Genomic DNA, 25,423 nt, shown 5'->3' with positions numbered 1-25,423 from the left:
GGAGGAGGAGCAGTCGCCCTGCTGTGCTTCATGTCAGGACGCCCTGAAGGATCCAGTCTCCACCAGCTGTGGACACTGGTTCTGCAGACAGTGCATCACCTCATACTGGGACCAGTCTGGTTCTTCAGGGAGACTCTCCTGTCCCCAGTGTGACAAAGATCCAGAATGAGGAGCTGGAGCTCAGACAGCCGGTCAGAGCAGCACTGTACATGTGTCTGCTGATGTCTTCACTTCTGACAACAGCAATAGCGTTGTTTTATTTTGTTCCTTCATACAGCATCAACATTTAACATCATTATAAAAGCACAAAGTTGCAAGCTTTATTTTCTGTAGTTTTTCTGTAGTATCTGGATGAAACAATCAGCAGATTCTCAGATTCTCTGTCTCTGACATTGTTTCTGTCTTTCAGCAGATCGTGGTCTGCAGGAGGCTTTAGATGAACATAGCCTGGGCCTGAGGAGGAGATGTGAACATGACTGAAGGAACTGATGAAACAGGAAGCAGAACCTCCTCAACAGGATCTACACTGAGCTCTACATCACAGAGGACAGAGGAAGAGGCACACTAACAAGAGGAGGCAGCTTGAGACGGCTTCCAAGATGAAGAGCCTCCACGACACTCCCATCAAGTGCCACGACATCTTTAAAGCCTTAACTGACCAGCAGAGCAGCACGAGTCGCCCTGACCAACGGGCGTCATTGGCGCTTGAAAATCCTTCGGAAAGGAAGTTCACTGACTGGGCAGAGGGTTTAGAAACCAAGATGTGGGTCTGCTGACTGTGCTTTCTGCTCAGGAGCTGAACCTGGTGAAAGACCAGCAGCACAGTCTTCACGCTGCTCCACAAGTGTTTTCCATCCAGCGTTACAGAAGCTCACGGCAGAGACGCCGCTGTCTGTAAACCTTTGTTCATCTCTTTGACGGCCTGGATGAAAGCAGACCTTCTCTGACTTCAACCACAGGAAGCTTGTGTCTGATGTCACACAGAGGTCATCAGTCAATGTGCTGCTGACAAATTATCCAGGGAATCTGCTTCCCCTCGGCCTCATCTGGACCTCCAGACCTGGGCGCGCCAATCAGGATCCTCCCATGTGCTGACAGGGTCACAGAAGCACGAGGCTTCACTGACGCCCAGAAGGAGAGTACTTCTGTGAGGAGATTCAGTGATGAAGAGCTGTGCAGCAGAATCATCTCACATCAAGACGTCCAGGAGCCTCCACATCATGTGTCAAATCCCCAGTCTTCTGCTGATCAGTGCTACAGTTCTGAGCACATGTTGACCACAGACCAGAGGAGAGCTGCCCAAGACCCTGACTGACCTGTACTCACACTTCCAAGCTGGTTCAGACAAAGAGGAAGAACAAATGGGCACGGTGAGGGACATGAGACGACTCCACAGCAGCTGACGGAGGCTGACAGGGACGTTCTTCAGCTGGGGAGGCTGGCGTTTAAAACATCTGGAGGAAGGAAACATCATGTTCTACCAAGAAGACCTGGAGCGGTGTGGGTCTTAATGTCACAGAGGCCTCGGTGTACTCAGGAGTTTGTACTGAGATCTTCAGAAGAGAGAGTGTGTGATCTTCCAGAAATCAGTCTACTAAGCTTTGTTCATCTGAGCGTTTTCAGGAGTTTCTGGTTGCAGTCTACATGTTCCACTGTTACACCGAGAGGAACACAGAAGAACTCAACAACTTCTTGGAACATATGGGAACACAGACAGTACCTTCTCCCTGATGACCTCCTGAAGAGAACCATGGAGGAAATCCTCACCAGTACAAATGGTCATCTGGACCTGTTTGTTCGCTTCTTCACGGCTCAGTCTGGAGTCCAACCAGAGAGTCTTAGGAGGCCTGCTAAATGGACAGAACAATCCAAAGATCATCCAGAGAGTCATCAACAACTTGAAGGAGATGAAGAGTGGTGACATTTCTCCTGACAGAAGCATCAACATCTTCCACTGTCTGGACTGAGATGAATCACCACTCAGTTCTCATCAGCAGATGCAACAGTTCCTGACGTCAGAGAACAGATCGAAGGAGGAACTCTCTGAGATCCACTGCTCAGCTCTGGCCTACATGCTGCAGATGTCAGAGGAGGTTCTGATGAGTTGACCTGGAGGCTCTAACACATCAGACCAGGTCGATGGAGACTGATCCCAGTTGTGAGGAACTGCAGGAAGGCTCAGTGAGTCCAGACATGATCAATAACATGTTCAATCAGTGGAGATGAGTCGAATATATACTTTAATATATGTATACATTTGGTTTGTATAAACATTCTCATTGATCTAATTTACATATAAGAGCAACTAGATCAGATGTCGAGAGTGAAACTAAGTGATCACTACAAAGGGAGTTTGAACATGATATCTCAAGTCACATTCTCAAGCCTGCTGACCTGTAGATATACTGTATATATATATATATATATATAAGGGCTGTCAAAATTAACGCGTTATTATTATTATTTTAACGCATGCGCAGAATGAGCTGATCCATGAACCCATACCCGCCCCCACTCACTCCATCGATTCATCGATTCAGAACCAAACACATGACCGGACATTTGTCACCTGAATCATCCCAATGAACTGGTTCATTTTCATCTGTATGAACTAAACTTTGAACTCGCTCTTTTTAGTGTGAACTGGCCTCAACACTGCTTCTGCAGATGGGCTCAGATTCAGATTTCACATTCACATTTAATTGTGTAAAGGTTTGGTTGTTTGTTTGAAGCATGTATGTGCATGTAGGAAATTTCATTGGCCATACGAAATGCCAGTCATCAGAACAATCGGTTGAAATCGGTCAGTCTCTCACACGACAGAAGAGAGGCAGGCACTGTCCTCAAAGAGGTCTCATTGGCTATTGTAGGCTGTGGACAGGACATGCCCACTCCTATTGGGTCAAGTAAGCTGTCAATCTAAAGTTCAGAGTGCAGCCTCCATTTTGAAATCAAGATATCGGCTATGTTTACATACTAACGGGAGTTACGAGGGAAAATACATCAAAGGTTACACATAGCTGCCGGCTAGTTTGAAATGATGCAACAGCAGTCTGTGGGTATTTATTGATGTAATAATGTGTTTTGGACTAAACGTTACTGACGGATCGCCTGACCTTTTGGAAATGTAACAAGACCAATGTTATCGATCTGTGGATTACAATGAGGCTTCAGGGTGAGTGACCTCTGGATTTGGTTATTGGTTTTTTTTTTGTTGGTGGTGGTCTGACAGAGGCGTTGATTGTGTTGCTGGTGATCATATTCTGAAATGGTTTGCATCAATCGTGAATCACAAGAATCTTAACTTTCCAAAGATATGTCGCATCAGTACCTAGCTATATGAAGCAGTTGTGTAAATAACAAAGTTTGACGCTTCGCCGGGCGGGCCGTCGGACTGTTAAGAGGTAAAAAAAGAAAAGAAAACAGTTTTATTCAACCATCCTATATTTGTTTTAAAAAAAGATCAAAGGCTAAGAAGCCTCGATTGTTTAGGATAAAGGTTCTTTGAGTTTGATAAAGAAATTTTATGTTCTAAATAACATCATCCTATGTTTGCTCAGAGGCAAAGCAAAGAGACAGCCACATTTAATTATGATGTGGTATGTTTTATTTGATTTGATTTGATTTTTCTTTTGGACTTGTCATCAATAACAAAACTAATGTTAAATGTATATATCCGTCTTCTGTCATTTATCGTTCTGTTCCCACAACAATATACAGAGATAAAGGGGATTTTTCAGGCATTTAGAAACGGTGATTAATCAGATAAATCACAGCTTCTCTGTGTTTAGGATGAGAATCACTGACTGTTCCTTTAAACTGAAGAAGCAGAACTGGAAATATCGTTTATTCTTCTTTCTGGTCAAACTAGAATTACCACCCTGCGTTTGTACGCCACCACCAACCAGTGCAGTGTCAGTCCCTCCAGGTTCCTGACATGTTGCATTATTAATAATATGAGGTCACTGTAACCTTTGACCTTTGACCACCTGAATCTAATGAGTTCCTCTGTCAGTCTGAATGAACGCTTGTACCAAATCTGAAAGGATTCTCTTGAGGAGTTTTTTACATGTTCATGAGACAAAAAGTGGATTTACCAGGGTGAGGGTCACATGATCACGTTTTGTATGAATGTTGTGTTTTCTGATTTTATTCTAACAGATATTTTCTTTAATTACAGACTCGGTGGTTGTGGACTCTCAAAGACTCACTGGGAAGTCGTGGTTCAGCTCTGAAGTCAGACCCCCTCACATCTGAGAGAACTGATCTGAGTGAAAACACCCTGGCAGGATTCAGAGGAAGCTGCTGTGTTCTGACTGAGAGTCCAAACTGTGGACTGAGACTTGAGGTCCTTAAATCCTTCTTTACTTTTCCAACTTTTCTTCTATTGGGTCATTATTTATTTAAATTGTCTCAGTTCTGGTTTCACCACTGTCCCTCAGTCATCTGTCTCACCCAGCCTGTCAGTCACGTCCACCTCATCAGCTCCATTCACCTGCACTCACCTGCTCCTGATCACTAAGAAAGTGTCAGTAAATAACATGACTGAGGTGTTTAGCACTTGTCCTCCTCAGGTTTTCAAAATAAGACACATTCTTATTGAAACACGTTGACAAAGGATAAGTATAGAAACAAACAGGAAGTGACTGTCAGGAGCCATCCCTACTTTAAACAGTGTTTAATTACACAAACTGCTCAGTGACCAACACACAGAGAAGAAGGAGATGAATGAAATAATGGTCCAACATGTCTGATCTGATATTTTATCTTCAGGTCACAGACTGGACTGAGGTCAGCAGCATGTTGAGTCTGTGTTGACATGATGACGATCCACAACAACAGGAGGACACATTCAAATATTCATATTTCTTTATCCAGGTTGGAGGACAGCAGTCTGTCAGAGATCAGCTGTTCTTCTCTGGCTTCAGCTCTGAGGTCAAACCCCTCTCATCTGAGAGAACTGGATCTGAGTAGAAACAACAACCTGCAGGACTCAGGAGTGAAGGAGCTGTGTGGTTTTCTACAGAGTCCAACCTGTCGACTGGAGACTCTGAGGTCAGTTCACTGACTGACTTTGTAGATCTCATATCTATAAAAACAGCATTTATACCCAATTGATTCACACTTAAATTTAACATAATTCCTCTTCATACATACAATTTGAATCTATCTATTAATTAATCTGTGACATTTTAAATATTCAGCTACTTGTTAAAACACATCTGAGTTTAGTTCTGGATTTCCTAAACTGATCTGCAGTGACAGAGACCGGGTCCAAATAATATATTTTTATAAAATCAGGACTCGCTTTTGTGTCTGATTTTATATTTATCTTCCATGTTATGAGTCTGTGCTCACATGAATATTTGTATGTTATTTTCACACATGAACTCAGTTTAATTTACAGTTAAGTTTTATTATTTATTCAGGTTGGAGAGCTGCAGTCTGTCAGAGATCAGCTGGGTTCTTCTCTGGCTTCAGCTCTGAGGTCAAACCCTCCTCATCTGAGAGAACTGGATCTAAGTAACAACGACCTGCAGGACTCAGGAGTGAAGGAGCTGTGTGGTTTTCTACAGAGTCCAACCTGTCGACTGGAGACTCTGAGGTCAGTTCACTGACGGACCTTTGTAGATCTCATATCTATAATACAGCATTTATACCCAATTGATCTCATTGAATTCTAATTTAACATAATTCCTCTTCATACATAACTTGAATCCATTCATTAATTTATCTGTGACATTTTAAATATTCAGCTACTTGTTAAAACACTGAGTTTAGTTCTGGATTTCCTAAACTGATCTGCAGGACAGAGACCGGGTCCAAATAATATATTTTTATAAAATCAGGACTCGCTTTTGTGTCTGATTTTATATTTATCTTCCATGTTATGAGTCTGTGTGACATGAATATGTGTTTCTTATTTTCACATGAACTCAGTTTAATTCTAAAGTTAAGTTTTTTTATCTTTATTCAGGTCAGTGGCTGCAGACTGTCAGAGATCAGCTGTTCTTCTGGCTTCAGCTCTGAGGTCAAAACCCTCTCATCTGAGAGAACTGATCTGAGACTAAACGATCTGCAGGACTCAGGAGGAAGGAGCTGCTTGATCTAAAGCAGAGTTTAGGCTGTCGACTGAGACTGTGGGAGGTCAGTAGATGGTTGGAGCTCAGTCCACGCTGCTTTCATCAGTATTTTACTAACACTAGCCGCGTATCACAGATCCAGGGTCTGTGCTACCAAGCAGGATTTGTGGTTATCAGGTTAACTTCAGGTTTAGTTTTTCAGTCCTACGAAGCTCGTCCACTTCTTAACGAGTTAAATCACCATAGTAACTTATGATGAACGGCTAACCTGCTCCAGGTTAAGTTGAGATCAACCTGCATAAAAAGCTCCGCCACTGACCACAGTGACTCTCCACTGTTGTGTGGGTGCACACTCTCTCTTAAAGGGACGGATAAGGGAAGTTTAAATCCACGTCTGGTTGGTTCAGTTGATCTCAACTCACCCAGAACATCTCAATCTCAGACTCATCCCACACCAAAACACCAGATGCACTCAGTCAGCTTCTGAAGATAGTCCATGTGTTTTATTGAGAGTGATGTCAGAGGCTTCCACCTCACAGTGTGTGTCCTCAGAGACAGTGTGTGTCCTCAGAGTCAGTGTGTGTCCTCAGAGTCAGTGAGACAGTGTGTGTCCTCAGAGTCAGTGTGTGTCCTCAGAGTCAGTGTGGTCCTTCCTCAGAGACAGGAGACAGGGGTCACATCCTGGGATTCAAACGTTTCTCATCAAGAATCTTCTTCCACTCGCCTTGTTAGTAAATAACAGATCTAGATCTCGCGCCTCGAGTTATTTATCCTGCTCACACACGGGCATATATCGTGGGTCACGTGATATTGTCACCCCACCAGGGGGCGCTGTAACTTACACATTGACACAACTGAGATGTTTTACCAGCTGCTCCTTCTCGTGTATCAGCAGCTGTAACTGAATTTCTTTTATTCTGGATCATGTGTTTGTTCTCCTCTGATTCTTACAGTAGAACAGTTTGATCTTCTGCTAGAACATGAGGCCTGCCATTTCAAACTGTCTCATGTCTGTGATTGGTCATACGTGCAGTAACCCCACTTTTATGTAATGGGCTCACACAGTGAAACATGTCTTCACCTGTAATACAGTAAATCCACCTCTCAGGTGTCCACTCTTAACTATATGCAGAGGAAACACTATTTCTTGAAGTGAACATTCCAACACGTGAACATAAAGCAGAGAGAAATGCTCACTCTGAACAGACCAAACTGCTGCTCTTTCTACTGGATGTTGCAACAATGACTCACAGCTGATGAAGTGAGTCTCTGGAAACATCGATGTCTTTTCTCAACAGATGGAGGCTGGGATCTTGAAAGGTGAGTGTGAAGAGGACAGTGTGTGTGAGGCTGAGCTGTGTCCTGAGGATCCAGAGGCTGAAGCAGCAGCAGCTTGTGTGTAGAGCGTCGACTGGGCCTGTTGCTGGGAGGCAGAGTGGAGACAGAGCCTGGAGGAAATTCAGAGGAGGAGCCAATATATATGTATATTCACCTAAATCTTACACACTGGACCTTTAGGTGCTTTAATTAGTCATGAAGACTAGAACAGTTGTTATATAAATACCAGGTAAACACAATATTTGTAAAGAGTGCAATGATGTCAAAGTCACTATCATTTTCTATTCTACTATTGGGACCTGGTATTTGTGAACTACAGTTCGGCCTACATGTGTAGTCCAAGCCTGGAGCACATGTTCTTTGTTCTGGAGACAAACCAGAGCCTCCAGAACTCAGTCTCCCGGCTTCAACGTCACACAGAGGTGTGAAAACTGACCAGGCCACAAGTTTCAACCACTATTGGTCACTCTGGGCCCCATGACCCATGAGGTCACCAGGCCACTATAAACCCAGTTCTCCCTCTCTTCTTCCTCTTTCAACTCAACTCAACTCTCCAAAAGGAGCCCACCTCTCTTTCTGCTCAACTTCAATGGAGGAGAGGTGCAGCTTGCAGCTCACCTCACCAAGGAAACCTCCTCCCAATCCAAACTCTACCAACCTTCAAGCAGGCCTGACTGGAGCAGACTGCTAAAACCTTCCAAAAATCAGCGACGCAAAAGCCTGCCTAAGAACAACACCAGAGCTGCATCGCACAGCAGAAACACAACAGGAGCCGCAACCCAGCAAGACGACTTCACTGGACTTCGAACAGCACATCAACCTTTTTTCCCTTTTCATGGACGGGTAACATAACTGGGATTAATAATTATACTAGGCTAAGCAAAGACTGTTTATTTGATTCCGGGTGATGTTTATAAGTTTGATTTGTGTTGCTGTGATATTTTGGTTATAAGTTATTTGAAAGTTAATGTTAGTCATGTTATGCTCTTCAAAGTCTTTCTCTGCATGCATCTAGTAACTTTCTCTAATTTGGCCCCAACACACACACACACACATCTCTCTGACCCCCGCCACATGTCGTAAACATACTAGTGGGGATGGTTTATTGCCCTCATAGGGGCCAGCCGCCATTTTGAAGGCACACTCACTCACACAGACACACACACACACACACACGCATATTTATATAGTAAGTACACCTTTAGTAATTTGTTTTTATACTTTATCTTTTTCTTTCACAAATGTTTTAATGAATGTTGCATAAGTGTGAATTTTGCCAACCTCTACACTGTCAAGAACTCTGTATCCTTCAACTTTGCTAACTATCTATATGGTAATTTTGGTTATAGTTATTAATTTAATTGTTAATCAGAGTTCCAAATTTGTAGTTAGTACTTTCATGAGACTTAATCAATAAATTGTCTATCTTTTTCCTTCATTTGAAGGGTGGTGCCCCGAGGTAACTTTAATCAATTAATTATTTAATATTAATATTCAATATTTTTTTCTGATAACCAAATTTATTGAATGCCCCAAGGCACACCATTTTATGGTGTCACGTTTAATGCATTATTGAACAACACTACTCTCGATGCATCCACATGTTTCTTGTTGTCATGGTGATTAATTTGTTCTGTTAGAAAACAGTAATAAAAGTGAATTGTCTGGTGACCAACACGTCATCTCACTATAAACTATTTGTAAAATGACATTTACATTTTAAGAGGATGTGAAGTATCTGGATTCTTCACAATTATTCAGTTTGCATTGGAAAATTTCCCGGACCAATCACATGCATGGAAGATGCACACAGGCTTAAAACCACCGACCTTAATAAATATTACATTCATGGATATCCCGGGATACTTTTGGCCCCGCAGTGTCAGAATTAAAATAATCTCAGTAATCCTCATTGTAATTCACTGGAGACTCTGCAGGAGCTGAGGAGGGGTCTGTGCTCACTGAGGCCGCTGCACGTATTCTGCAGAAAACAAAACCTGGAAACAGCCATTACAAAAGGGCAAATTTATTTAAAGCACTTACATAGAAAAATATGATTGTTTTGAGTCAACAATAATAAATAGAGCGCCTGACTGTCCCCAGGCCCTGTCAGTACAACAGTACAATCAATATCCAGTTTCACAATACAGCAAAGGCACTAGCATTTACCACAATCAACAACAAGTCAATAGAGGCGGCGTGGGAGGCGGGGCTCCAGGGACACTCGTCATCAGAACACAAACTCAGACCGAGCCCACAGCCGTCACTCGTGTTCTGCCCCGACTCTGATTCTCAGTGGAACTCAATGTGAATCACTGCTGTGGATGAAGGATTGTGAAATAAAGCGACGCTCTGATGGATGAAAAGATGATTTTTAAAAGATGATACAGATGAAAAACTACAATAAAAGTGGATGTTAAAGCTGGTTTCCCCCCCGAGAGGCGACGACGTCCCATCAACATGACTGGCGATCAAAATAAAATGAACCCTTTGACGAACCTGCATTTACACAGAGATATGCTCAGATTCAGTTATTTATATAAATATGATTTAAAACCATGGATTTGGATTCTTCGTCTTTCATGACCGACAACAATTTATATAAAATATCAACATGGTCGATGGGACGGACACAAACAAACAAACAAACAAACAAACAAACAAAACATTGAAAAAAAGTAAAAACCAAAACAGGTAAAATCCAACTTAAATGAAACGACAGTTTCCTTCTGCTACGTTTTAAAATCAGATCAGTAAACTCCACGTCTTCTCTCCTGAGTCTGTAAATAAAGATGGACTACAAGATAGACCGCCCCCTTGTGGCTAGCTGCAGTACAGTTCGTAAATCCCGCCTCCTTCATGTCAGCAGATTGGACATGGACCATACAAAAAAAAGTTGACTCACACTGATGTTCAAGTTTTCATGTTTCTAATAAGTTTGGTTTTAATTAGTTATTTAATTACTGGTGTTTAGAATAAAATGTTTTGATTAAACTGTACAATTATATTATGTAATTATTGAGTTTTATAACAACATCTTAGGAATCATTTGATAAAATACATATTTGACAAGATTCTTGGTTTTAAATGTTTTATATCAGGAATGAAATTCAGGATCAAAGTTGTCATGCACTTTTAACCCTGTTTGTGATGTTGTCCTGTCCACATATTGTTTAGTGTCACAACTGTTTACATCGATGTCTTTTTAATGTTGAACTGAGCACTTCCATTCTGTACTGAATAAAGAATCCCATTAATTCATTAGTCAATGATTCTGATACATTCTCTGTGTTTTACTTATGGTGAAAATAAATGATTCCCCTATCGAATGATAAATATATGAATGTATTGCGAGGCCTTGATACCGTGGATTCACTCCAGTTTTGTACGGCAGGAGGATGTGGAGATGTGTCGTCCATCTTTATTTAAAGTCACTGATCGTCTTTATATACATTATTATTATTATTATTATTGTTATTATTAATATTCAGTATTCAAACAACCATTTCATTGTTTGATTTGGACTTAACTAAAAGACGGAGGGTTGTGGGAGGGGGGTTCAGTAGACGGCACATTCACCCAGTGAATCAGACACATAAAGAAACTAAAAGCTCCTGAACTTCTTCTCATTTCAACATCTTCATTCAGATCAACTCACTGTCACACGTCTGTGGTCGAGTTCGGTGTCGACTTATCTGATAAAAGATTTTTGTTTCTTTCAGACGGATGAAAAAAACAAAAAGAACATGATCACGTGCAGGAGGATCTGATTTCGACAATAAGCAGGAAGCATGTTAAAGACCACGCACACACGTGATGGATATTTCGGTCATAAAATAGAGAAAAATTAAAAATAAATGATTTTCGTGAAAAATTATAACCAAACACTGTCAGCAATTATTCATTGGTTTCGATTTACACTGGAAAAAAATTAAAAGCATGAAATATGTCAAGTGATAGGGCTTAAATCTTTCTCCAGTTCGACTCCTCACACCGTCGTCTTCTGTGAAAACCACTCTGCTCCGTCTCAGTGTCTTTGAGTCGAGTGTCCAGATGTTTTGCACGTGGACGGACTGGATCATGTCTTCTGGAAAAAGCTTATGCTTCTGCACAACCTTGGAGAAAGTCTGTAAATTCTCTCAGTGCTTAAGGATCAGTCGCACTGATTTTAGGCCATCTGCTGAGCTTGTCTCGAAAGGCCTTTTGAACAAGGAATGGGTTCCCACATCTCTCATGTAGGACTTTCAAGGCGCCTGTATATGCATCCTCCAAGTTCCTGTAGAAGAACCCTTCCACCGTGTGGAGGTCATGGGGCTGGGGGAGCACCTTCACCTGCACCACAGAGGATCAATCAGCCCAGCTGAGAGCTGTTAGCTGAATGATCCTCATGCTTAAAAGGCAGCGTCTGAGCTGCCTCAGAGGAAAGGACTCAGAACACTCGGACAGACTCTCAGCGACACTGAGAAACGTGGGAGAGACACTGAGCTGAAAAGTTCATGAAGTTTAAGTTTGCCTTTTGAATTTATGTTTGGATTTAATAAAAGATGCTGAAACCCAAATGGTTTGTCTCTGGCTGCTGTGGTGAGAGCCCCGTGGCATGGTCTACTGCCACACACCGCTTTGAGGGCTTCTCTGACGAGGTACGTTTTCAGGTAAAACATCTTCTCGCTTGGTGAGAGAGGTTTCTGATCAATAAGGGTTGTTACATTACATTACATTACATTTAGCTGACGCTTTTATCCAAAGCAACTTACAATAAGTGCATCAACCATGAGGGTTCAAACCCAGAACAACAAGGTGCACTACATGTATCAAGGCAAATATTCCATTCAGAGATGTCAGTAAGGGGAAAGAAGAAGAAGAAGAATACATTGTGTTAGAAATATGGACAAAAGGACAGTTAACATCATAAATCACTATAACTCATGCAGGAAACTAGGAATCAATAAACTCAAGCAGATACAAGGACAGATTAGGAATCATATCTTTTGCTGAGGGGATTTTAATTCACATAGCACATTGTGGGGGGGGAGAAAGACGGACACACATGGGGAGATACTAGAACAACAATTGGAGGATAGTAATTTAATATGTATTAACGACGGGAGAGGGACAAGGATAGATGTACACACAGGTAACACTTCAGCACTGGATTTGACACTGGTATTAAGTGAGGTGGCATGGACATGTGAGTGGGAAGTATGGGAAGACTCAACAATTGGAAGTGACCACTACCTTATATTCAGCATTATACACATAGGCTGGGAAGTAGAAGAAAGAGAAGTCAAATTTGTTAGATGAGAAAAGAAGGAAGTATCCTTCAGTATTATAACCAGAAGAGGAAGAACGGACTTTAATCGATGATTCACAGCCCAAAACTCAAACTCTCTCAGTCTGATAATCAGGAGAAGACATTTAAAAGAACAAGTCTGGTGATATTTTATATATTTTTCTTCTTCTTGATATGAACATATTGTGTGTGCATCCACAGCCTGACACATCTCATGTGTTTGTGCCATAGAGCTCCATCCGCCGCTGGAAATAGTCCCCAACAAATGCACTGTTTCCTCCTGTGAGCGGCTGTTTCAGGAAGCTCCACTCCACAGGACAACGTGCTGAGTTTCATGTTATAACGTGATACAGATCTTCCCATTCTAGAGTCAAGAAAACTGTGATTCATACAATTTAGATCAAACACACTAGTGGAAACATCACTAGGATTATTTTATATTTAATTCAAAAGATGGATCCTTTCACCTGAGTCTTACACACTGCAGCTTTAAATGGTCTGTGAGCAACTCTCATATCTACTGTAAAGAGAGAGAGGAGGAGCCTGAGAACAGGGAAGTGTCAGACTCCATTTTCACCTGGATGAGCAGAAGGAAGAAAAGTGAGCAGGTGAGTGTGAACACAACTTTCTGAAAGTTTTACTGTCACACTCTCACACCTGCTGTTAACATCCGTCTGCTGATCACACGACTCTAAGTTTGTCAGTTCACACCTGGTGACAGACGTAGTTTCATGTGATCGGATCCCCAGAGACAGATGTGAACAGCAGCTGTGGAACAAAGAGCCTTCAAAGGACTAATTAACAGAGTTAACTCACAGTTTCACGTTTTATCTTCATCACATCTGTTCATCAAGTGTTTAATAACAGAACGTGTTTTCAGAATCATACGTTACAGTCACCTGAGTGTGTGTGTGTGTGTGTGTGTGTGTGTGTGTGTGTGTGTGTGTGTGTGTGTGTGTGTGTGTGTGTGTGTGTGTGTGTGTGTGTGTGTGTGTCTTCTTGCTTGGTATGTTTGGGTGTGTTTCTTGAACAGACTTGTTTGTCCTGATTCCTTTGAGCTCACAGTGTTTTTCCTCTCAGACTGAAGATGAGTGGTTATGAGAAGGAAGAGGAGGACAGAGCCGAGTCTCCAGTGTTCAGCTGTGTGTCTCTGAAGAGTGACCGGTCCAAAGGACTTCCTCTAAACTTCAGTAATGAACCTGGACCCTCACACACAAAGTAAGAGACCTGCTACAAACATGTGAAGCTCCAAACTGAATCCTCAGAGAATGAACCAGTGAATGATGTGTTCTGAATAAAAACATGTTTGTGTTTGCAGAGGTCAGGACCACAGACTGAGAGCAGAGTCTCCAGGGTCCAGCTGTGAGTCTCTGAAGAGTGACCGGTCCAAAGGACTTCCTCTATACTTCAGTAATGAACCTGGACCCTCACACACAGAGTAAGAGACTGTTTCTACTGTGACCTGCTCTGAAGAGGATTTAGTTTCCTCTAGTGTGGCCCCTGCATCAGGACACAGCTTCATTGAAGTTGGTGACTAATCTCTCAGAATCACTCAAAGAGCTCAGACCTCCACCAAGAACCAACACGCTCCTTATGAAACCACTTTGAGATTCACTAGAGACTCATTTTGATTTGGATCTGCACCAAATTCCACACACTGGTAAACATCAGTCCCCCCCCCCCCGATCTGGTTCACAGACCACAACCTTCTACCAAGTTTACTGGTAATCTGTTCAGTGGTGTTTTATAATCCCACTAACGAACAAACCAACCAACACACAAACATACTGGGTGAAAACAAAACCTCCTTGACAGAAGTAATGACAACCTGTGACTGTGACATGTGAGTTATCAGGAAATGTCTTCACAGGGAGAGGAAGAGGAGTCATGTTTCTGAGGAGGAGCAGTCGTCCTGCTGTGCTTCGTGTCAGGACGTCCTGAAGGATCCAGTCTCCACCAGCTGTGGACACTGGTTCTGCAGACAGTGCATCACCTCATACTGGGACCAGTCTGGTTCTTCAGGAGACTCCTCCTGTCCCCAGTGTGGACAAAGATCCAGAACAGGAGCTGGAGCTCAGACAGCCGGTCAGAGCAGCACTGTACATGTGTCTGCTGATGTCTTCACTTCTGACAACAGCACATGTTGTTTTATTTTGTTCCTTCATACAGCATCAACATTTAACATCGTTATAAAAGCACAAAGTTAAAAAGCTTTTATTTTCTCTAGTTTTTCTGTATCTGATGAAAACATCAGTAGATTCTCACATTCTCTGTCTCTGACATTGTTTCTTGTCTTTCAGCAGATCGTGGTCTGCAGGAGGTTTCAGATGAACATAAGCTCAGTCTGAGGAGGAGATGTGAACATGTGACTGAAGGAACTGATGAAACAGGAAGTAGAACCCTCCTCAACAGGATATACACTGAGCTCTACATCACAGAGGGACAGAGTGAAGAGGTTAATACTCAACATGAGGTGAGGCAGCTTGAGACGGCTTCCAAGATGAAGAGCCTCCACGACACTCCCATCAAGTGCCACGACATCTTTAAAGCCTCAACTGACCAGCAGAGCAGCATCAGAGTCGTCCTGACCAACGGCGTCGCTGGCGTTGGAAAAACCTTCTCGGTGCAGAAGTTCACTCTGGACTGGGCCAGGGTTTAGAAAACCAAGATGTGGGTCTGCTGACTGTGCTTTCGTTAGGAGCTGAACCTGGTGAAAGACCAGCAGCACAGTCTTCTCACGCTGCTCCGTGTTTTCCATCCAGCGTTACAGAAGCTCACGGCAGAGACGCTCGCTGTCTGTAAACCTTTGTTCATCTTTGACGGCCTGGATGAAAGCAGACTTTCTCTGGACTTCAACCACAGGGAGCTTGTGTCTGATGTCACACAGAGGTCATCAGTCAACGTGCTGCTGACAAACCTCATCCGGGGGAATCTGCTTCCCTCGGCTCTCGTCTGGATAACCTCCAGACCTGCGGCGGCCAATCAGATCCCTCCTGCATGTGTCGACAGGCTCACAGAAGTACAAGGCTTCACTGACGCCCAGAAGGAGGAGTACTTCAGGAGGAGATTCAGTGATGAAGAGCTGTGCAGCAGAATCATCTCACACATCAAGACGTCCAGGAGCCTCCACATCATGTGTCAAATCCCAGTCTTCTGCTGGATCAGTGCTACAGTTCTGGAGCACATGTTGACCACAGACCAGAGAGGAGAGCTGCCCAAGACCCTGACTGACCTGTACTCACACTTCCTGCTGGTTCAGACAAAGAGGAAGAACAACAAGTACGGTGAGGGACATGAGACGACTCCACAGCAGCTGACGGAGGCTGACAGGGACGTTCTTCTGAAGCTGGGGAGGCTGGCGCTTAAACATCTGGAGGAAGGAAACATCATGTTCTACCAAGAAGACCTGGAGCGGTGTGGTCTTAATGTCACAGAGGCCTCAGTGTACTCAGGAGTTTGTACTGAGATCTTCAGAAGAGAGTGTGTGATCTTCCAGAAATCAGTCTACTGCTTTGTTCATCTGAGCGTTCAGGAGTTTCTGGCTGCAGTCTACATGTTCCACTGTTACACCAAGAGGAACACAGAAGAACTCAACAACTTCTTGGGAACATATGGGAACAGACACAGTACCTTCTCCCTGGATGACCTCCTGAAGAGAACCATGGAGAAATCCCTCACCAGTACAAATGGTCATCTGGACCTGTTTGTTCGCTTCCTTCACGGCCTCAGTCTGGAGTCCAACCAGAGAGTCTTAGGAGGCTTGCTGGGTCGGACAGGGAACAATCCAGAGATCATCCAGAGAGTCTTAAGAGGCCTGCTCTGTCGGACAGAGAACAATCCAGAGATCATCCAGAGAGTCATCAAAAACCTGAAGGAGATGCAGAGTGGTGACATTTCTCCTGACAGAAGCATCAACATCTTCCACTGTCTGACTGAGATGAACGACCACTCAGTTCATAAGCAGATGCAACAGTTCCTGATGTCAGAGAACAAATCAAAGGAGAAACTCTCTGAGATCCACTGCTCAGCTCTGGCCTACATGCTGCAGATGTCAGAGGGGGTTCTGGATGAGTTGGACCTGGAGAAGTTCAACACATCAGACCAGGGTCGACTGAGACTGACCCCAGCTGTGAGGAACTGCAGGAAGGCTCTGTGAGTCCAGACATGATCAATAACATGTTCAATCAGTGGAGATGAGTCGTTCTTCAAATCCACTCAGTGTTAAATGGTTCTCATTGTTTGGGGCAGCATGGTGTAGCAGTGGTCAACACTGTTAGTGCAGCCTTTCTGTGAGGAGGATGTTCTCCTTGTGTCTGCAGGGTTTTCTCTGGGTTCTCCAGCTTCCTCCACAAACCCAAAGACATGTAGATCGGAGTTAGGTTGATTGGAGACTGAGATTCAGTGTCAGCTGAGATTGGCTCCAGGCCCCTGAGACCGCTAAAGGAGAAGTGGCTACTGGCTGGTGTGTGTGTGTGTGTGTGTGTGTGTGTGTGTCCGTTTTATTCAACCATCCTATATTGCAAAAAGAGCAAAGGCAGCCGTTGTTTGATAGTTATAGTTAAAATTATCTAATAACATCATCCTGTGTTTGCTCAGAGGCAAAGCAAAGAGACAGCCACATTTAATTATGGTATGATTTTATTGTATAATTATATCTTACTAACTATCATTTGGACTTGTCATCAATAACAAAACTAATGTTAAATGTATATATCTGCCTTCTGTCATTCCAATCCCCTAAAGACAGACTTGAGACTTCATGTTCAAGAGGCCAGAAACATGTTTTGTGACCTTGACCTTTGACCTTTCACCACCTGAATCTAATGAGTTCCTCTGTCAGTCTAAATGAACGCTTGTACCAAATCTGAAAGGATTCTCTTGAGGAGTTTTTAACATGTTCATGAGGCAAAGAGGGGATTTACCAGGGTGAGGGTCACATGATCACGTTTTGTATGAATGTTGTGTTTTCTGATTTTATTCTAACAGACATTTTCTTTAATTACAGACTCGGTAGTTGTCGACTCTCAGAGACTCACTGGGAAGTCGTGGCCTCAGCTCTGAAGTCAGACCCCTCACATCTGAGAGAACTGGATCTGAGCTTCAATGAGCTGCAGGATTCAGAAGTGAAGCTGCTGTATTCTGGACTGGAGAGTCCAAACTGTGGACTGGAGACTCTGAGGTCCTTAAATCCTTCTTCACTTTTCCAACTTTCTTTCTTATTCGGTCATTATTTATTTAAATTGTCTCAGTTCTGCTCTGCTCACTGTCCCTCAGTCATCTGTCACTCACCCAGCCTGTCAGTCACGTCCTCCTCATCAACTCCATTCACCTGCACTCACCTGCTCCTGATCATTAAGAAAGTGTCAGTAAATAACATGTGGACTGAGGCCGAGCACTCGTCCTCCTCAGGTTTTCAAAATAAGACACATTCTTATTGAAACACGTTGGACAGTTGATAAGTATAGAAACAAACAGGAAGTGACTGTCAGGAGCCATCCCTACTTTAAACAGTGTTTAATTACACAAACCTGCTCAGTGACCAAACACAGAGAAGAAGGTGATGAATGAAACAATGGTCCAACATGTCTGATCTGATATTTATCTTCAGGTCACAGACTGGACTGAGGTCAGCAGCATGTTGAGAGTCTGTGTTGACATGATGACGATCCACAACAACAGGAGGACACATTCAAATATTCATATTTCTTTATCCAGGTTGAAGAACTGCAGACTGTCAGAGATCAGCTGTTCTTCTTTGGCTTCAGCTCTGAGGTCAAACCCCTCTCATCTGAGAGAACTGGATCTGACTAACAACAACCTGCAGGACTCAGGAGTGAAGGAGCTGTGTGGTTTTCTACAGAGTCCAACCTGTCGACTGGAGACTCTGAGGTCAGTTCACTGACTGACTTTTGTAGATCTCATATCTATAATACAGCATTTATACACAATTGATATCATTTCATTCTAATTTAACATAATTCCTCTTCATACATAACTTGAATCCATCATTAATTAATCTGTGACATTTTAAATATTCAGCTACTTGTTAAAACACTGAGTTTAGTTCTGGATTTCATAAACTGATCTGCAGGACAGAGACCGGGTCCAAATAATCTATTGTTACTGAATCAGGACTCGTTTTTAGTCCAACATGTCTGATTTCATATTTATCTTCCATGTTATGAGTCTGTCCTCACATGAATATGTGTTTGTTATTTTCACACATGAACTCAGTTTAATTTACAGTTAAGTTTTATTCTTTATTCAGGTTGTGGGGCTGCAGACTGTCAAAGATCAGCTGTTCTTCTCTGGCTTCAGCTCTGAGGTCAAACCCCTCTCATCTGAGAGAACTGGATCTGAGCTACAACGACCTGCAGGACTCAGGAGTGAAGGAGCTGTGTGGTTTTCTACAGAGTCCAACCTGTCGACTGGAGACTCTGAGGTCAGACATCATGTTTTATTGTTAAAGGTTCAGTGTGTAGAATTGAGTGAATCTAGTGGTGAAGCGTCGTGTTGCAGCTGAACACCCCTCACTCCTTTCACCTGAATCTTCCACACTGGAGCTTGAAGGTCAAAGTGCAGAACATGTGTTCCTAACAGTGAACACTGATACTGAGCTGAGAGATGTTTGTAGAATGAGCTGAGGACCGAGTCAGGCTCAATGTGACTGAAGTTTTACTGACAGAGAAACAATCCAATGCTGGACATGTGTCCATGTAATGTTTCTGTGGAAGCTAACCAGGACTTGTCCCGGTGGTCCTGTGGACTGACCACATGACATCGTGCTGCGTTCGTGTTCTGGGCTCATTTCAAAGATGAAACCCTTCCTCTGGTTTCAGGACTTACACGGGGTCGTCCATGCCTTTATCTTTTCACCACTAGATCTCTGTCCCGCCCTGTACACATGTGTTCCTCAGGCTCCCTGCACCACTTTCAACTGGTCAAACTGCTGCTCAGATCATCGCCACTTCAAGAAAACATGATCATAGAACTGCTCGCCCTCTTCACACATCAACTGTGGAACATGGTCAGAAAAGTGGGTCGGACATTTTCTGGAGCTGAAGCAGCAGCAGGAGATTGTCCGGGTCCGACTCGTTCACAGCAACAGGAACATGTGGGAACATTCAGACGAGGGGCGGAGCCAAAACACATATCTCCATGATAACCATGGTTACGTTAAGTTATGTTAAGTTACAGGTTCACTGTGAAAGAGTTAGTGACGTCTCCAGGTGTCGTACATGTGAACGTAGTCCACTTGTTCACATGTACGACTCCTGAACATGTCCAGCAAAAATATTTAGAGACATCTAGTGGTGAAGTTACATATTACAAACAACTGAACCCTGAGGACACGAGGACTTTCAAGCTGTTTTCAGTCATGAACTCTGTAAAATAGTGTCTGGACATTTTCTGGAGTTTGACTTTTACATATGAAGAATGGGTGGAGCAGCAGGAGGCCGGACATGACATATAAATCCTGCTGTGGAAAGATCAGTGTTGTTGTTTACAACTCATCCACACCGGCGTCGGCCCTCATCACCAAAAGCTCTGGAACCTCCTCGTGTTTCCAAGTTGACGTCTTCGTCTTCTACGTGTACGGCTCCTCTTCTTCATCCTGAGATATTTGTCTTCTTCCAGTTTCACGTCCATCACGTGTTGGTGTCCTCAACACGTCCACTCAGTCTCTGTGAATCCTCTGGACATTCACCTGCTCTATTCTCACATGGACTCACTCAGAAACTTTATTAGGAGTCAGAAAGGAAAAGTTCCAGAAAATGTCCAGAACAACTTGACTCAGACTTCAGGTCTGAAAACAGAGACAGTGATGTTTAGTCAAAGTCCTTTATTTTCACACATGGACTCAGTTTAATTTACAGTGAAGTTTAATCCTTTATACTTTATACTAGTCTTCTCTAGACTGGACGACTGTAACTCCTCCTCTCTGGAAGAAGCCAAAAGTCACTCTCCTGCCTCCAACCAGTTCAGAACGCAGCAGCTTCTCACTGGTAACAAGCAACATCACATCTCCTGATCCTCGCTTTCTCCATTGGCTCCTGTCCGTTTTAGAATTGATTTTAAGATTTTACTGATCACTTTTAAAGCATCTGGCCCCAAACTACATCACAGAATTATTGAGCCCGTATGTTCCTGCACGCAGCCTTAGATCCTCAGGTGGATCCTGCTGTTCCAAAGTCCAGGTTGGAAACTAAACCGTGACCGTGCTTTTACCATCAGGGCCCTCGGCTTGGAACGGCCCCTGAGGAGATAAGGCAGAGTCAGTGACTTCTTTTAAATCACTTCTTAAAACCCATTTTTATAGACTTGCTTTATGTGATGTTGTGTTTTTACTGTGTTTTTATCATTTTCACATTTTATTTACTTGTTCATTTATCTCTATTGTCATTTTACTTCTTTTATGGGTTCAAGTTTTTATTTAATTTTCTTGCTTTGCTGTCAAAGCACTTTGTAAACTCTGTTTTTAAAAAGTACTATATCAATAAAGTTTATTATTGTTATTATTTATCCAGGTTGATTCACTCCAGTGTGTCAGAGATCAGCTGTTCTTCTCTGGCTTCAGCTCTGAGGTCAAACCCCTCTCATCTGAGAGAACTGGATCTGAGTAACAACGACCTGCAGGACTCAGCAGTGAAGGAGCTGTGTGGTTTTCTACAGAGTCCAACCTGTCAACTGGAGACTCTGAGGTCAGTTCACTGACTTTTGTAGATCTCATATCTATAAAACAGCATTTATACCCAATTGATCTCATTTCATTCTAATTTAACATAATTCCTCTTCATACATAACTTGAATCCATCATTAATTAATCTGTGACATTTTAAATATTCAGCTACTTGTTAAAACACATCTGAGTTTAGTTCTGGATTTCCTAAACTGATCTGCAGGACAGAGACCGGGTCCAAATAATCTATTTGTACTGAATCAGGACTCGTTTGTAGTCCAATTTGTCTGATTTCATATTTATCTTCCATGTTATGAGTCTGTGCTGACATGAATATTTGTGTGTTATTTTCACACATGAACTCAGTTTAATTCACAGTTAAGTTTTATCCTTTATTCAGGTTGTGGGGCTGCAGACTGTCAGAGATCAGCTGTTCTTCTCTGGCTTCAGCTCTGAGGTCAAACCCCTCTCATCTGAGAGAACTGGATCTGAGTAACAACGACCTGCAGGACTCAGGAGTGAAGGAGCTGTGTGGTTTTCTACAGAGTCCAACCTGTCGACTGGAGACTCTGAGGTCAGACATCATGTTTTATTGTTAAAGGTTCAGTGTGTAGAATTGAATGAATCTAGTGGTGAAGCGTCGTGTTGCAGCTGAACACCCCTCACTCCTTTCACCTGAATCTTCCACACTGGAGCTTGAAGGTCAAAGTGCAGAACATGTGTTCCTAACAGTGAACACTGATACTGAGCTGAGAGATGTTTGTAGAATGAGCTGAGGACCGAGTCAGGCTCAATGTGACTGAAGTTTTACTGACAGAGAAACAATCCAATGCTGGACAATGTGTCCATGTAATGTTTCTGTGGAAGCTAACCAGGACTTGTCCCGGTGGTCCTGTGGACTGACCACATGACGGCGTGCTGCGTTGGTGTTCTGGGCTCATTTCAAACATGAAACCCTTCCTCTGGTTTCAGGACTTACACGGGGTCGTCCATGCCTTTATCTTTTCACCACTAGATCTCTGTCCCGCCCTGTACACACGTGTTCCTCAGGCTCCCTGCACCACTTTCAACTGGTCAAACTGCTGCTCAGATCATCGCCACTTCAAGAGAACATGATCATAGAACTGCTCGCCCTTTCACACATCAACTGTGGAACATGGTCAGAAAAGTGGGTCGGACATTTTCTGGAGCTAAAGCAGCCACAGGAGATTGTCCGGGTCCGACTCGTTCACAGCAACAGGAACATGTGGGAACATTCAGACGAGGGGCGGAGCCAAAACACATATCTCCATGATAACCATGGTTACGTTAAGTTATGTTAAGTTAGAGGTTCACTGTGAAGGAGTTAGTGACGTCTCCAGGTGTCGTACATGTGAACGTAGTCCACTTGTTCACATGTACGACTCCTGAACATGTCCAGCAAGATATTTAGAGACATCTAGTGGTGAAGTTACATATTACAACAACAGAACCCCGAGGACACGAGGACTTTCAAGCTGTTTTCAGTCATGAACTCTGTAAAATAGTGTCTGGACATTTTCTGGAGTTTGACTTTCACATATGAAGAACGGGTGGAGCAGCAGGAGGCCGGACATGACGTATAAATTCTGCTGTGGAAAGATCAGTGTTGTTGTTTACAGCTCATCCACACCGGCGTCGGCCCTCATCACCAAAAGCTCTGGAACCTCCTCATGTTTCCAAGTTGACGTCTTCGTCTTCTACGTGTACGGCTCCTCTTCTTCATCCTGAGATATTTGCGTTCTTCCAGTTTCACGTCCGTCACGTGTTTGTGTCCTCAACACGTCCACTCGCTCTCTGTGAATCCTCTGGACATTTACCTGCTCTATTCTCACATGGACTCACTCAGAAACTTTATTAGGAGGCTGCAGGAAAAGTTCCAGAAAATGTCCAGAACAACTTGACTCAGACTTCAGGTCTGAAAACAGAGACAGTGATGTTTAGTCAAAGTCCTTTATTTTCACACATGGACTCAGTTTAATTTACAGTGAAGTTTAATCCTTTATACTTTATACTAGTCTTCTAGACGGACGACTGTAACTCCTCCTCTCTGGAAGAAGCCAAAGTCACTCTCTGCCTCCAACCAGTTCAGAACGCAGCAGCTTCTCACTGGTATTAAACGGCAACATCACATCTCCCTGATCCTCGCTTCTCTCCATTGGCTCCCTGTCCGTTTTAGAATTGATTTTAAGATTTTACTGATCACTTTTGAAGCATCTGGTCCCAAACTACATCACAGAATTATTGAGCCCGTATGTTCCTGCACGCAGCCTTAGATCCTCAGGTGGATCCTGCTGTTCCAAAGTCCAGGTTGGAAACTAAACCGTGACCGTGCTTTTACCATCAGGGCCCCTCGGCTTTGGAACGGCCCCCTGAGGAGATAAGGCAGAGTCAGTGACTTCTTTTAAATCACTTCTTAAAACACGTTTTTATAGACTTGCTTTTTTGTGATGTTGTGTTTTTACTGTGTTTTTATCATTTTCACCTTTTATTTACTTGTTCATTTATCTCTATTGTCATTTTACTTCTTTTATGGGTTCAAGTTTTTATTTACTTTTCTTGCTTTGCTGTCAAAGCACTTTGTAAACTCTGTTTTTAAAAAGTACTATATCAATAAAGTTTCTTATTATTATTATTTATCCAGGTTGATTCACTCCAGTGTGTCAGAGATCAGCTGTTCTTCTCTGGCTTCAGCTCTGAGGTCAAACCCCTCTCATCTGAGAGAACTGGATCTGACTAACAACAAGCTGCAGGACTCAGGAGTGAAGGAGCTGTGTGGTTTTCTACAGAGTCCAACCTGTCGACTGGAGACTCTGAGGTCAGTTCACTGACTTTTGTAGCTCTCATATCTATAATACAGCATTTATACCCAATTGATCTCATTTCATTCTAATTTAACATAATTCCTCTTCATACATAACTTGAATCCGTTCATTAATTAATCTGTGACATTTTAAATATTCAGCTACTTGTTAAAACACATCTGAGTTTAGTTCTGGATTTCCTAAACTGATCTGCAGGACAGAGACCGGGTCCAAATAATCTATTTGTACTGAATCAGGACTCGTTTTTAGTCCAACATGTCTGATTTCATATTTATCTTCCATGTTATGAGTCTGTGCTCACATGAATATTTGTATGTTATTTTCACACATGAACTCAGTTTAATTTACAGTTAAGTTTTATCCTTTCTTCAGGTTGAGGAGCTGCAGACTGACAGAGATCAGCTGTTCTTCTCTGGCTTCAGCTCTGAGGTCAAACCCCTCTCATCTGAGAGAACTGGATCTGACTAGAAACAACCTGCAGGACTCAGGAGTGAAGGAGCTGCTTGATCTAAAGAAGAGTTCAACCTGTCGACTGGAGACTCTGAGGTCAGTAGATGGTTGGAGTCAGTCCATGCTGCTTTCATCAGTATTTTACTAAACACAGTCAGTATCACAGATCCAGGGTCTGTGCTACCAAGCAGGATTTGTGGTTATCAGGTTAACTTCAGGTTTAGTTTTTTCAGTCCTACGAAGCTCGTCCACTTCGTAACGAGGTAAATCACCATGGTAACTTCTGATGAACGGCTAACCTGCTCCAGGTTAAGTTGGAGATCAACCCGTATAAAAGCTCCGCCCACTGACCACAGTGACTCTCCACTGTTGTGTTGTGCACTCTCTCCTTAAAGGGACGGATAAGGGAAGTTTAAATCCACGTCTGGTTGGTTCAGTTTATCTCTAACTCACCCAGAACATCTCAATCTCTCCAGACTCATCCTTTCACCAAAACACCAGATGCACTCAGTCAGCTTCCTGAAGATAGGTCCATGTGTTTCTATTGAGGAGTGATGTCAGAGGTTTCCACCACAGTGTGTGTCCTCAGAGACAGTGTGTGTCCTCAGAGACAGTGAGACAGTGTGTGTCCTCAGAGTCAGTGTGTGTCCTCAGTCAGTGTGTGTCCTCAGTCAGTGACACAGTGTGTGTCCTCATAGAGAGTGAGACAGTGTGAAATATGAGGCTCTGCCGTCAGTCA

General features: G+C 43.0%; 1 protein-coding gene across 1 annotated transcript in view; it reads left to right on the top strand.

Moving 5' to 3' along the window:
- Positions 1 to 24,778, top strand: part of LOC124851925 (ribonuclease inhibitor-like) — a gene marked incomplete at its 3' end in the record, with an annotated part of 32,157 nt that extends 7,379 nt beyond the window's left edge. The window contains exons 2-10 of the mRNA XM_047340113.1: positions 15,601 to 16,469; positions 16,524 to 16,863; positions 18,427 to 18,600; positions 18,980 to 19,103; positions 19,629 to 19,651; positions 21,240 to 21,413; positions 21,792 to 21,965; positions 24,054 to 24,227; positions 24,607 to 24,778. Coding sequence (XP_047196069.1) covers positions 15,601 to 16,469; positions 16,524 to 16,863; positions 18,427 to 18,600; positions 18,980 to 19,103; positions 19,629 to 19,651; positions 21,240 to 21,413; positions 21,792 to 21,965; positions 24,054 to 24,227; positions 24,607 to 24,778 — 2,224 coding nt within the window. The remainder of the gene's footprint in view (positions 1 to 15,600; positions 16,470 to 16,523; positions 16,864 to 18,426; positions 18,601 to 18,979; positions 19,104 to 19,628; positions 19,652 to 21,239; positions 21,414 to 21,791; positions 21,966 to 24,053; positions 24,228 to 24,606) is intronic.
- Positions 24,779 to 25,423: the final 645 nt, after the last annotated feature.

This window comes from Hippoglossus stenolepis, chromosome 1 (assembly GCF_022539355.2).
Source record: "Hippoglossus stenolepis isolate QCI-W04-F060 chromosome 1, HSTE1.2, whole genome shotgun sequence".
Classification (NCBI taxonomy): domain Eukaryota; kingdom Metazoa; phylum Chordata; class Actinopteri; order Pleuronectiformes; family Pleuronectidae; genus Hippoglossus; species Hippoglossus stenolepis.
This window is presented reverse-complemented; position numbering and strand designations above follow the sequence as displayed.